The sequence below is a fragment of the Zonotrichia albicollis genome, chromosome 2 (genome assembly GCF_047830755.1).
Source record: "Zonotrichia albicollis isolate bZonAlb1 chromosome 2, bZonAlb1.hap1, whole genome shotgun sequence".
NCBI lineage: Eukaryota > Metazoa > Chordata > Aves > Passeriformes > Passerellidae > Zonotrichia > Zonotrichia albicollis.
In genome coordinates, this window is record NC_133820.1 from 942,192 (window position 1) to 956,682 (window position 14,491).

At 47.2% G+C, this 14,491-nt stretch overlaps 1 protein-coding gene and 1 long non-coding RNA gene across 4 annotated transcripts; both read right to left on the bottom strand.

Moving 5' to 3' along the window:
* Nucleotides 1–80: 80 nt before the first annotated feature.
* Nucleotides 81–6,421, bottom strand: LOC141726135 (claudin-8-like). Its single transcript, XM_074530543.1, has one exon. It carries the CDS (start codon nucleotides 4,855–4,857, stop codon nucleotides 4,204–4,206), a length of 654 nt encoding a protein of 217 aa, XP_074386644.1. The 5' UTR covers nucleotides 4,858–6,421; the 3' UTR covers nucleotides 81–4,203.
* Nucleotides 6,422–6,644: 223 nt separating this feature from the next.
* LOC113460062 (uncharacterized) lies at nucleotides 6,645–13,681 on the bottom strand. 3 transcript variants are annotated; one of them, XR_012577529.1, is made up of 5 exons: nucleotides 12,314–13,681; nucleotides 11,008–11,118; nucleotides 10,663–10,853; nucleotides 8,239–8,399; nucleotides 6,645–7,319 (listed from the first exon to the last, which is right to left on the bottom strand). It is a non-coding gene; the product is annotated as an uncharacterized LOC113460062 (long non-coding RNA). The 3 variants fall into 3 exon arrangements; XR_012577530.1 differs by adding an exon at nucleotides 9,060–9,144 and having other exon boundaries at nucleotides 6,645–8,399; XR_012577528.1 differs by having other exon boundaries at nucleotides 6,645–8,399.
* Nucleotides 13,682–14,491: the final 810 nt, after the last annotated feature.

Consider the following 14,491-nt stretch of genomic DNA (forward strand, 5'->3'; position numbering starts at 1 on the left):
CTCCCAGAGGGACGAGGGGCTCTGCACTCGGATGCCAGTGTGAAAAACACCAACCACTTGTTTTTAAAATTTTAAAAGTTTAATAGTAATAAAATGGTTGTAAAAGTAGTAACACAATAAGAGTAATAACAATTTGGACAAATTGAGTTAGGACAATATGCGACAATAAAAACAAAGAGTTAGGGATGTCCAGGTACCTTTTTCTGGGCATCACGAGCCCGAAAAAGGACCCCCGTTAACAAAGGATTAACCCGTAAGAACAACAGCCTGTTGCATATTCATACACCTCATACATGATGCATAAATTCCATTCAAACACAGGATTCTGTCCGGTCAGTGTCAGCTTCTTCCTCTGAATCCTGACAGCGCCCCCAAGGCGGGAAGAAGTTTGTTTCTTCTGATAAGAGGGCAATAAATTCCCTTTCTCTGAAAGGTTCAGGTATCCTGTGGCTGCTATCTCGCTACAAGCCCTTTCTGTTAAACAAAGCATCTTACATAGCATCGTTTCTACTTTAACAATTTTTAGAACCTAAAACTATATTTAACACAGTACTTAAGAGAATTAACACAGCATTGCTTTCTAACACACCACATATAATATTCATTCGAGTATTTGCGAAAAGCCAATCATAAAACTCGTGCATTTTTCACACCAGGTTCCAGGGGATGTGGGGCAGGCGGCGCCTCCCGGTCCCGCGGGCGGTGGGGACGGAGGAGGGCGGAATGCAGCCGGAGTTTGGGATGAGAGGACACGGCGCCCTCCCCGCGGGCTGTGCCCCGCTGCACTCCGCCTTTATTCAAACAAACCTGTCTCCCCTTAAAATAAATAAATTTTAAAAAAATCTCAGGCATTTTTGGGTTTTTCTGACAAGTCCATGCCTTTATTTCAAATACACAGCAAGAGCTCAGCTCGACACGTTTATTTCCCAAGTCACTTTGTCCTGCAACCACCAAACATCAAAGCAAATAAACCAGCAGGATATTGCATCAGAGATTTATTCATATTTAACAATATTGATAAATTTATTAATATATAACAATATTGATATAATAACATTTACCCAGCTGTTTCCCAGCAGTGCAGGGAGGCCGAGGGCTGTGCCTGGGCTGTGAGCACAGAGCCCAGGGCAGCTTCACCCCTGCCCTTGCCCCAGAGAGCAGAGCTGCAGCCCCCAGACCCTGACACAAGGTTTAACAAATGGCATTCCCCAGGCCAGGCCTGTCCCTGGCACAGCAAAGTGCAGGCAGCAGGGATCATTCCCACCCCTGGAGCACACAGGGACTCCTCCCCAAAAAGCCTTTGCTCCTGTTCCTGAGCATCCTCGCCTCACCTGGCTCATGGAAGGACACTCAGCCACCCAGATAAACTCCAGGAATCCCCCTGGACACTCAGGGTCTCTGGATGTGGGCTCTGGCTGGATGTAACCCAGCAGGAGCAGCCCTGGGCATGGGGATGCGTCCCAGCTCCTCCTCCAGCCAAACTTTTCCTGTTTTCCTCAGAAAACTCATCCACAGCGGCTGTTCAGCTGCAAAGTCCAGGGTTTTTTGCTAAAGTTTTAAAGCTTCCTTTTCCTGCTTCCAGAGTCAGCTCAGAGCATCTGAGCAGGGCAAAGGAGGAGGGAAATCTCTGTGTCCCTTAGCAGGCACAAATGTGCCCCTTCAGTGCCAAAATACAGACATAAAACACCTGCCGATCCTCCAAGGGGGATTTTCCCCACCAGAATCCACGATTGGGAATTCCAGCTCTGCCCAGTTCCCTGTGCTGCAGATCAGCTCCACCCGAGAGAGCTGTTCCTGCAGCCAGCTCTGAAATGGGAGTGCCACACACTCTGAAATGTGGAGCCTGAGATGCCCCAGACCTCCCAGAAATTGCCATTTGTGCCACTCAACCCCAGACATGCAGCAGCCTGGCTCTGCCCTGGAATCAGGGCTGGATTCCAAGCCCACACAGGAGCACGGGGCTGCCTGAGCTTCTCTTTTGATCAATAAAAGACAGAAATGGGAAATATGCAGTCATTAGGTGCTAATGCCAGACATGAAAAGCTCAGGTTTGCTTTGAAATGGGTGCTAAATGCTCAAATAAAACAGTTTTCTCTTTGTGCTCTTTGCAAATAAAGTTGCCCATGCAAATGGCACGCCCAGTTCCAGTTTGGTTCCGAGATGAGCCCACTGATAGTGGAAGCATTCGGGATCCTCTAATTAATGGCACAGAAAACAGTACTTAATTACTTCTCAGGCACTTACATCTGCATAAAGTTGCATTACACTGAGTACATCATCGTTTAAATCCATTACCTACACATAAATATGAATCAGATTTGCATTGCAAATGTCTTCATCCTCTGCTTTGTTAATCACAAATGTCATATCTAAATTACTTCAAAACATGCAATTCTGGCTCACCCACCAAATAGTTCCATATTGAACAAAATGAAAATCAAAATACAGGAAAAAAAAAATCACAATAAAATAGGAGGTGGAGCTCCTCAGGGTGGTGGAAATTATTACCAAAGTCACCAGGATGACTGCAGTGAAATCAGCTGTCAGTGACAGCTGCTCTGACACACTTCATATGACAACAGAAAAAAAAAAAAACATGGTTCAATGCTAGAAAAACCTATTTACAAGTGTTTTCTTCAGTTTCCACCTAGGATTAGTAAGTGCTGATTTGACTGCTGGAGTGATAAGCTGGAGACACCAAACCAGTTTTGTGGGGCCTGGAAAACTCCCAGCGCAGGATCTGAGCTGGCTGCCTTCCATGCAAATGCTCCTGAGTTAATCCATGTAATGAATTTCTGTGGAGCACGGCGCTGCCTCATCTCAGTTCAGCTGAAGGCAAGTTAATGAAAGGCTCCTTTAACTAAATGCAGCTTTCCGTGTTCCCTTTCAAATGGAGCAGCCAAATGAGCGCACAGAGACGTGGCTCTCCTCACCCAAACAGCCATTGCAGACTGTCTCAGATTGTCAGGCGCAGCACAGGGTCAGCTGTGCCACCAAATTGTCCCTTAAATGCTCAAATCCATCAGTGCTGGGTGAGGAACCAGACAAACCCTGCTGGGCTGGGCCTTCCCTGGGCACTCACCATGGCAGTCAAATGCAGGCTCCAGGGCCTTCAGCTGGGAATGCTGCAATTCCAACCCATGCAAATGCTGTTGGCTCTGCAGGACGGACAGACAGACAGACAGGCAGGACCAGGCTGCATTCCCAAGGCAAAGCAGTTGGGGCAACGTCAGGGCTTGGCTGGTTGGGCGTGCTGGGAGCCGTGGGCAGCAGCTCTGTGCTCTGAGGGGCAGGTGGGACTGCCTGATCCAGCTGAGGTGTTAGAACATGGGTTGGACTCAGTGGTCTTAAAGGTCTCTTCCAACCTAGAAATGCTGTGATTCTGTGATTCCCTGGCTGGGAATTGCCCTTTGCAGGAGAACAGGGCTCCCTGAGCAGGAGGAATTGCATTTTGCATGAGCACAGGGCCTCCTGAGCAGGCTCTGTGCTGAGTTTAACAGAGGAGAAGGTGCTGCCTTGCAGAGCAGGAGGGGTGGCAAGCAGCAGCAAAGCCAATACTGGGGGGAAATGATTAAAAATCTGTTCCATGAGTCATGTTCCATGCCCTGCAGAGGAGATGAGGAGGATGCACCAGCTCCACGAGCATCAGAGACATCCATGGGCAGCCCCAGAGGGCTCTGCTGGAGCAGCACCAACATCTCTGTGCCAGGACTGGGAGCTGGAGCTTCTCTGTTCTCTGAGCCGTGCTGCCAGCTCCAGGCTTGTCCTGGGCACTCCTTAGGGACACTGCACACTCCAGGGAAATGCCCTGCTCCCCTTGCCCCTCAGGGTCTGGGTACTGCCCAGCACAGGCTGCTCACCTTCCCTGAGAGCCTGAGTGCTGCTGCCATTCCTCGTTCCCAGAGAGATGGAGAATGGGCTCTGAGCACACAAACACCCGTGTGAGAGCAGCTCCTGCCAGGCATCAGAGCAGAGATCCAAGGCAGCAGCAAACAGCACAGCACCAACATCACTGCTCCTGGAGGCAAATGAAGAAGCCATCAGCACATCCAAGCAGGGAGATCACAGGATGCCCCTGATCCCTGGCAGCGCTGGACGGGGCTAGGAGCAGCCTGGGATGGTGGAAGGAGTCCCTGCCATGGCAGGGGCTGGGGTGGATGATCCTCAGTGTCCTGTGGAGCCCAGGCTCCCCGAGGGCAGCAGCTACACGTAGGCATGGACACCCAGGGCTGGCGCTCCCGCCCGGGGCAGCGCTGCCCGTGCTGCCAGCCAGGGGTGGCTGTGGCTGCCCGCCCGGGCCCAGACGTGGCAGTACATGGCCCCTGCAGCCAGCAGCAGGGCACTGCTGGCCCAGCCCACGTAGAGGGCAGCGCCCAGCTCCCGTTTGAGCGGCACAGGCACCGTGGGGTCGTAGAAATCACGGACGATGCTGCCCCCGGCCCAGGACACCGGCACCAGCGCCAGGCTGCCCGCCAGCAGGAAGGCCACCCCCGCCACCAGGATGAAGGGGCTGACCTTCTGGAGTCCCTCCTTGCTGGGCTGGCTGTACTTGACGCCCACGATGGCCACGAGGAAGGCCACGACGGCCAGCAGCACGGCCAGGCACATGAGGGCGCGCAGGGCCTCGAGCGGCGGCGGCAGCGCCAGCACCGAGTCGTAGAGCTTGCACTGCAGCCTGAGCCCCAGCTGGCTGATGCAGTCCATCCACAGCCCCTCCCAGACGCTCTCAAACACCACCAGGTTGGCCTCCACGTGGGCAGACACCCTCCACTGGGGCATGGCTGTGGCCGCCAGCGTGCCCAGCATGCCCACGGCGCCGAAAATCAGCCCCGCGATCTGCAGCACGCAGCACGACATGCTGCCCAGAGACGATCCTCCTGCTGCCCCAAAGATGTTCCAGCTGCCCAGAGATGCTCCTCCAGCTGCCCCAGAGATGTTCCAGCTGCCCCAGAGATCCTCCAGCTGCCCCAAAAATGTTCCAGGTGCCCAAAGACGTTCCAGCTGCCCCAGAGCTGCTCCTCCTGCTGCCCAGAGATGCTCCTCCTGCTGCCCAAGTCACCTACTCACACAAGCCATGCTCTGCAAAGCTCCAGTGGAATCTGCAGCACAGGCAATGTCTTCTCCAGCGTTTCCTCATGCCGGGTTCCTGGGCAGAGGCTCCATGCAGAGCTCCAAGGGTAGAAATCCATTCCCGAGCGCTCCAGCCCTGCTATTTACGGGCTGTAAATCCCCTCCGAGCGCAGCCCATCGAGCCGGGCAGGTTTGCAGCCAATGGCAGCCTGCAGAGCTGGGGCAGGGCTGGTTTCCCTGCTGCTCAGGGCTGCCCGAAGGGCTGCTGTCATTGAGCAAGTGGCAGGATTCAATTAAAGGTGCCTCATTGCAGGGCTCACCATTTCCTAACTGCACGACTGCAGCTCTGTTGAAATCCAGCGCAGGAGGCCTGAACTCGCTCCTGCTGGAAGATTGTTTGAAATGGGTCATTACGGCTGTTCCTGCAACAAAAGCTCCACTTGAGGCTGGAGTGGGGCTCATTTCCCGAGTGCTGGGCAAACAGCTGCTTGGTATTTGCCTTCCCATCAAGCCAACAGGTACTCGGTGCAGCCCTTTAATGCAGATTTCTCGTTCTGATGCAGCACAAAAGCCTAATCATGATCTTAGGCAGGTACAGGAAAGTCAAGTATTCCAGCCAGCATCAAAGCCTGGCTCTCCCAGCTCCAAAATTCACCCGGGCAACCAAGCAAAGAAGAGGCTGAGCTTGCAGCTGCTGCTTTGGATCCAGAGCAGAGGCAGAGTTAGGGGATCATCCCCATGGAACCAGGAGGAAAATGTGGTCACTGTGTGCCACCCCAGGGGTCTCAGTGGCACTGGGGGTGATCTGACACAGAGGATGTGCAGGGCACAGACCCAGAGTCACTCCCAGATCCCTGCAAGCCTGGGCAAACACCCTGGTGCCTCAGGCAGCGCAGGAAATGCTGCTGCTGCTGCTGCACCCACCTGGGCTGCTCTCCTCTTCCACCCTGATTTGGTATGCTATTATTTACAGATACGTAAGAAAGGCATTTCTTTTTCTCAGTAGAATTATGTCTGAAGTATGCCTTTACATAGATTTTTATGTGGCTTTTATATTTTCCGATGCCAAGTGCCATTTTGTATTCACTACATGAATCCTGTACCAAACTACAGGTGACACTCTTACTTAATAATTTAATGTGAACTGTTAACACTTAGACTTGTCTGACCTCTGAATTTCACAGAGCTAAGTGTGTATGTTTATCATAGATTTTAGAAAACTTACACCAAGTACCAATATTAATTGTAATTAATAAGTAATTTTTCTAATATATATCACGTTTTCTAATATATATCAAGTTTTCTAATATATATCAGTACATCAATATAGCAGTATATTGCTAAATACTGATATATATATATCAGTTTATCAATATCAATATAGCAGTATATTGCTAAATACTGAGATATATATATATAAATCAGTACATCAATATATCAATATAGCAGTATGTTGCTAAATACAGATATATATATAAATCAGTACATCAATATATCAATATAGCAGTATGTTGCTAAATACTGATATATATATATATATATATATATATATATATATATATATCACTATATCAATATCAATATAGCAGTATTGAGACAAGGCTGGATGGTCACAGCTCACAGCTGGTGGAGAGGCTGATGTGCTGCTGCTTTCTCCACCTCTTTGAGCAAGCTAAAAAAAAATACAAGTTAAAAAATAAACTTGTAATTCGGCCCAGCAAAGCCCTAGGAGTGCTGTGGAAGAAGGAAATATTCTGGGGTTTTTGCTTGTGTGGAAACACCAGGCATTGCCTGTGATGGCATTAATTTAATTACAGCTTTAGGTGCCTGCACAACGTGCTCAAAGCCAAAGCTAAAGCCACGAAAAGGAAACTGTCCACCCAAAGCACCCACAGCCCTGCTGGTTCCTGGAAGGAAGGGCCAGGTAATACAAATTATTCAGTGCAATGTCACATTTCCACGTGGAAAACGCTCCCAAGGCGTGTGGGCAGCGCAGCTTCGAGTCCACAGCCAGGAATTGGTGAGGAAAGAATGTCCTCAGCTGAGGTGTGGAACACAGAAATAACCAAACCCACCAGAAATAAACAAACCCAGCACCAGGTTTGTACAGAGAAATAAACAAACCCAGCACCAGGTTTGTACAGAGAAATAAACAAACCCAGCACCAGGTTTGTGCTTACAGGAGAGGGGTTCCACAGGCAGAGGAGAAGCAGAGCCCTGTGATGCAGGAATTGGAGGCCCTGTGATCCCTGCCACAAAGAAAGAGATGGAATCAGAGGCCACAAAGGAGGAGATGATGGAATCAGAGGCCAGAGCTGAGTTTAAGGAATCTCCCTTCCCTGGCAGGACCCTGCTCCCTCACAGGAACGCTGCACACACACCTTGCTATTAAACTTGAGCACAGTCTCCACCGTCTCCCTTTACCCCTCAACTCCCCAAACTGCTTTGCAGATTCCTTATTTTAACTGCAGAACCAGAAATCAATTTTTGATGGGAAATCTCTCTAGAAACCAGCATTTAAATGTAATTTTGGTTGGGTTTTTTTTAGCCAGGAGAGCACTTTTCAGGCAGGGAGCCCTTGCAGGTGAGCACAGCCCCTGCCTCATGCCCTGCCTCCCCTCTCCTGGCTGCTGGAAATGATCCTCCTGGGAGGGGCTGAAATGCAGGGAATCACCAGGGCATGGCTGCAGAGGGGATGAAAAGTGCTCAGAAAACAGGATTAAAGTGCAGCAATACACCCAGGGAGTGCCCCATGGCTGGGTGGGGCTGCTTTGGGGCTGGGATCAGAGCCCTTGGTGGGTGAGACACAGCAGGAGCAGAGGGGACACCCAGGGGACACTGCTGTGGGTACAGGGACACCCAGGGGACACCCAGGTACCAGGGTGGGCACTGCAGGTACCACGGATTTAGGATCAGATGGAGGAATTCCCGGGACATCCCTGTGCACATCCCTGTGCACATCCCTGTGCTGTGCTGCTTGAAGGTTTCCCTGCCTCAGGAAACAATTCCTCAGCAAGCAAAAGAAAATTCAGCATGGATGTGGCAAAAACATAAGTTCAGGTTTTGTTTGGTGTCAAAAGTTGATAAATCTAATCCATTTTGGGCCTTATTAAAGCACCTTCTTTAATAAGGGAACTTCTGGAATGTTCTGGAGGGAAATTCACCCACCTGGGCCAAAGGAGCCGCTTTGGGTGTGCATCCATGGCCAGACCTGGGAGGGCTCCACGTCCATGGGATGCCATGCCAGGGAGCAGGGTGGGACAGGGCAGGGCCCCTTGGATCAGCTCTGGAATCAGCTCTGCTCCTTCCCCAGGTCCCTCCTCTTGTCCCTAAGCAGGAAAAAGGGATTCACATCATCAACTCCCGGTGAAACATTTAAATATTCAAACCAGTCAGTCAAGCTCTAGATCAGGAGCGCTGTGCTCCATCAGGCACCACAAACTGAATTAAGCTCCCAGTCCAGTCAATGGCAGGATCCCATTGATTTCTGTGGGTCTGCAGTTACACTTTATTGTTTGCAGAATCCTATTAAAATATTGCTGCTATTGTTTGGTTTGGATCATTCATTAAACAAATTTGCCTGGAATTACTCATTTTTTACTGGGCTTTGTTTCTTTACATGGTTGCTTTTCACGGCAACATGATCTTAATGGGAATAATGTAATTTAGCCTCTTTTAATGGGAACTGTGAGCAAATATTGTGGTTGCTTATGTTCCTTATGGGCTGGTGTGTGTGAGTGGGTCTCAGCAAAAATCTAGGGCTGATTGTACAAAAGATCCCTGTATAAAAACATATATATTTTTTAAAATATATATTTTAAAATATATATTAAAAATATAGAAATATATAATTTAAAAAATAAATAGTATATATTTTAAATATATATATATTAAAAATAAAGAAATAATATATATATTTAAAAGTATATATATTTTAAAATATATTTTAAAAATAAATAAATAATAATTTAAAAATTATATATACATACCACAAGAGTTCTGTGGCAAGCATCCACTGTTTGTGTTGTGTGCAATTCTGGAAGAAAAACGCTCTGAGCCTCGAGTTTGCTGCCTCTAAAAAAAGGCTGTGAATGAGTTTGACCTGAATGGGCTACAAAGGAAATATTAACTTTCCCTGGAAGGAGGATAATTGGGATGTACACAGAGAGCTGTGTTTATTCTCTGAAATGAGGGATATTTTTCCATGTATTCCAGCTCACCTTCCTCTGCTGGATAAACTCCGCAGGCAACCCTCCATTAAGCCTGCAGTAAATCAATCCCTGAGTGAATGCTTTTCTTCTAAACCATTATTATCTTGTCTTTATTCACTGTTATCCCTTCTTTCCCAGGCAGAATAAAAACCCCAAACCCTCAGCTGCTTAACTCAGCTCCTCATTGCAGCAGGATTTCACAGCACGGTGTAATCTCAGCCCTTTATTGCTGTTTGTGACACAGAATGCACCCCGAGGCAGGGGCAGAGCCTCAGCACACAAAAACTGCTCCAAAATATCTCAAATTACTGCCAAAATAACCCAAGAACTACCAAAATAACCAAATAACACAAAACACTACCAAAATAACCCAAGGCACTACCAAAATACCACAAAGTACATCCAAAATAACCCAGGGTACTATAAAAATAACAGAAGTTACTACCAAACTAACCAAATTTACTATCAAAAATAACACAAGGCACTATCAAAATAATCCAAGGCCCTATCAAAATAACACAAAGTACTATGAAAATAAACCAAGCTGCTATCAAAATAACCCAAAGTACTACCAAAATAACATGAGTTACAATTTAAATAGCCCAAGGCACTACCAAAATAATGTCATTTTTAATCAAAATAACCAAAGTTATTATCAAAATAATGTGAGTTTCTATCTATCTATATATAGATTATATATATAAATATATATTATATAAAATATATAAAATATAGATATATTTATATATATAAACAAAACCAAAACCCCTTTATATTTATGGCGAGAAGGTGAAACTGCCCATTAAGGAGTTCTTGTCTTTGTTTTTTGCTTTCCTGCAAAATGCCAGGTGAAGATAATTGTGAAAACCAGAACAACAGAAACCACAGGTAAAAAAATCTAAGGAAAAAAACCCCAATCAGACAGGGAACAATAGATCCTTTTTACAAATTCTTATAGCTATGAACACATGCATGAAATATTGAGTCTAATCTGTGAATATGCCCCAGCATGGGAAATAAAAACCCAGGCACAAACCAGGATATTTGTGGGGCCAAATTGAGCCTCATGTGTTAAGAGAAAACCTAATTTGTGACGCAGTAAAAGAACAATTCAGGTTATAAGTAGCTGGATATTGCAACCCAAGCCTGCTGCTGTTCATCTGAACTTGCTTTTTCCCTTGCATTTATAAGTATTCAGAAGCAGAAAGCAAATGCACAGGTGCTGAATGTGCAAAGGGATAAAAGCCCCATTTCCAGGGAATATTTTGTGCTGCCCAGGTGAGTTTGTGCGTGTAAAACCGTGGCTAGGATGGGAGGCAAAGTCAGAAACACTTTTCAAATCTTTCCATGTTCGGTTTGTCTTTCATGTCCAGTGACTTACCCAACATCTGCAGCTGGCTGCTGCCCATAAAAACATGGAAAACATGGAAAATGGGAAGGCAGGGGTTCTCTCCTGCTGTTTCTGACCCTTGGAGCCCTCATCTGTCCTTTTGGGTATCTGCAGCAGTCACTGATGGGTACAGGACTTCAGGAAATCCTGTGAGTGGGGAAATTTCTTGGATAAGCAGATTCCTGGAATCACAGAAAGATTCAGGTGAGAAGGAGCCCCTGAAAATCATCTCACCCACCCCATGCTGGGGATATATATACTAAATATAGTATAGTTTTTATTCTATAAAATATGTATATAAATATAGTAAAATATTTTCTATATATTTATACGCACAGTGTATATTTTAGGTGTAATGGGGTTTTTGCTGCTTTGCCTGCTGCAATCACTGCTGGGTACAGGACTTCAGGGAAACCGAGTGGGGAAATGTCTTGGATAACCAGATTCCTGGAATCACAGAATAATTTAGGTCAGAAGGAAGCCCTGAACATCATCATCTCATCCACCCCATGCTTGAAAATCACTGGGAACCCAGCCCAGGTCCATCCCCAGCATCCAAATTTCCCTGGGGTTTCCCAGGGGATGAAATGCTGCTCCCCCAATTTGGGTATGAAGGAGAGCCTAGAAATGCACAGCATGTCCCTGCTGGAATGCATTTGGCAGGGTCAAAAAAATGGAATTATCACTGCAGCCCCCTGGTTGCCCGTGAAGCAGCAAAGGCAAAGCTCGCAGCCCAGCAGAACAAACAAACACAAACAAATAAAACTTCAGCAGGTAAACACCAACGGGGCACAAACAGCAGGGCTGCTTCCTCCCTGGGACTGATGCTCTTCTCATTCACAGGACATGGAAAATAATTAGCTGAGCAAATATCATTTAACCATGTTATTGATTAATTTACAAAAGCATTAAGCTTCCACAGAAATTCATGATCAGATTGTGTCTGCATCAGGGATTCAGTGTTGTGCCTTCTTGGAAGGATTAAATTGAAGTGCCTTATCTTGCTCAAAACCCTTTTTGGAAGGGAATGTGGGGAAACCTTATTTGATGTTCTGAATTGCATCTGATTGTTTATAATTAAAACCCAGGGAAGGGGCAAGGCAGCAACCTCATTAATTGTTCTCTGCATTCAGACATGTCATTTCATCAAGGGGAAATATCAAAATGCCTGAGAGCATATAATCACAGCTCACTGCCAGCCATAGGATCCTACTGGTGTGGTGGAAAACAAATAGGGGTAATTTCACCTTCCCTTTTTTCCCCATTCCCAGTGTGTTAAGGAATTTATACCCCTGAAGCCAGTTTCCAACTTTTCTGTGAATTTTCCTGCTTGGAGCTCTGCCCTCCTCTCCAGAGAGGGTGAGAGCTGCAGGCACTTTTATTCTGTGTATTGGGACCTAAAATGTCCTAAAAATATAGGTCTAAAAAACTTTCCAGGCTTGGAACAGGGACACAGCTCCAAAACAGGATTTCTCTAGAGGCCAAAGAGCTCCAGAGGCTCAGCTTTCCTTGGCTCAGAGGGAGCTGAACCCTCACATGGATATTGCCTAAACTGATTTGGTTGAGAGTTTCCCATCTCTGCACAAACCCATCATTTGTGGCTCCAGCCCTGGAGGTTACACCACCACCACCACCAGGTTACCTTTCATTTTCTCTTCCCACAGGTCCCCAGGCTCCTGTGGGCAGCATTCCTGCCATTCCTGCTGCCCACGCTGGCTGACAGCACTTCCAGCTGTTCTCTCCATTCAAGATAAAACCACTGGTTTGGTTTTACCCAAGGGCTGGGCTCCAGCCTCCCTCAGGGACTGCGCTGAGATTGCACAGGTGGGTGTGGGATATAAAATTAAAAATTAAAATAATAAATAAAAAATGGGAATAAAATTAAAAAATTTAAAAATAAATTATAAAAATAGATTTATGACACAGGTGTCATTACACAGTTCCCCCTCTGCAGCACAGCAGGGCCAGGGAATTGTTGTTATTCCAAACCAGCCAGGCCAGGCTCCTTTCCATGGTGGCTCTGCAGCACTGTCCTCGCTCAGTGACAACTTCTGAGCAGCTCCAAGGACAAAATCCAAAGGGAGAGGGAGGCTGGAGAGGGATGGGGAGGATGAGGGATGTGGGGAGGAAAACAGAGCCCTCAACTTCCAACCCCTCCCCTGCAGTGTCCCAAATAATCCTTATCTAAATATTTTGTTCTGAGGCTCTGTTGCCTCTTATCTTGCTACACCGTGGTTTTGTATTTGATCTTTATCTTCCTCTGTTTATCTTGTACCAGCCTCTGGCCTTTCCACATTTAAGGATTTTCTGTCTGCAGAAATTGCTCATTAGGAGTAGGGCAGGATAAAAAAGCGTTTCTGTGGATAAATTATCACATAGGATCCAACATTATTTGTAGGAAAAATGAAAGCTAAGGCCATTTGAGCATGAATTCCTTTTCCTAAAGGTTTAAGGAAAATCAAATAATTTCTTTTTTGATGGAGGCAGCGCAGTGCAATGGCACCAGCTCACCCCAGAGCAGCTCTGGGGGACCGTTCACTCCATCATTTCTCCACCAACCACAGGGCCAACAGCAGCTCCAGGGCTGCCAAATTATCCCCCCTCACAAAAGCAGCTGTGCAGGAACGTCATCATTACACATCTCCAACAAGCCTCTTCTTCTGGGAGGCTGTTACCAATTCCCACGTCAGACTGCTGCTGAATATCAATCCCCATTATCCCAAAACACCACAGAATGCACAGCCAATCACCAGTTCCTCAGAAAGATCATCAGGATTTCAGCACCTACAGGAAAAATGGACAGAGGCTCTTGGCAGGGGTTTGGAGCCGCAAAACACAGGGAATGGCTGCAAAAGGAGAGAGAGGGGGTTTGGATGGGATTTTGGGAAGGAATTCCCTGGCACAGGGTGCCCAGAGCAGCTGTGGCTGCCCCTGGATCCCTGGCAGTGCCCAAGGCCAGGCTGGAGCTCCCTGGGACAGAGGCTGGAGCACAGGATGATGTTCTCCTGCATTCCAGAATGCTCTCCTGCATCCCAGGATGTTCTCCTGCACCCCAGGATGTTCTCCTGCATCCCAAGGATGTTCTGGAGTCAAGGATGCTCTCCTGCATCCCAAGGATGCTCTCCTGCATCCCCAGGATGTTCTCCTGCATCCCAGGATGTTCTCCTGCATCCCCAGGATGTTCTCCTGCATCCCAAGGATGTTCTGGAGCCCAAGGAGAGCAATATTCATTCCAGCAAAGAGGCCAGGCCAAGTGAAAGCCCCACATCTCCCCGCCAGGGGAAGCACAACCCATTCCCAACCCTTTTTCACACTTAATTCTGCTTTTCTGCAGCCAGCAGAATTAAGAGAATTAATTAACTGGGCTGAGGCTGCTCAGAGAGCCCCAGGTGAGGATCCCTGTGCATGAAGAGGGATGGGGTGGCACCCCACAAAAATGGGTGCCACCACCCAGAGCTGGGCCCTCACTCACCCGGGCAGTGCCAGCCATCAGCAATGCCCAAAATTCCTCCCCAAATCCTCAGGGATGGGCTGGGCAGGGGGAGGCACACACGGGGCAGCCTCTGTGCCTGCAGCAGTGAAAAACAGCAACGAACCACTAAAAACGCGATAAAAACTGACAGAAAACTGAAACAAGCAAGGCAAAACTGAAACTGAAACAAGCAAAGCAAAACAAAAACTGAAACAAGCAAAAAACCCAAAAAACTGAAATAAGCAATACAAAATAAACAGAAACTGAAAACCAAAACAAAATTAACAGAAACTGAAACAAGCCAAGCAAACCAAACAAAAACTGAAAAAAAGCAAAACAAATCAAGCA

Bases quoted from the DNA above. Each gene is read 5' to 3' on its own strand.
- LOC141726135 (XM_074530543.1), bottom strand. From the start codon at position 4,857: ATGTCGTGCTGCGTGCTGCAGATCGCGGGGCTGATTTTCGGCGCCGTG.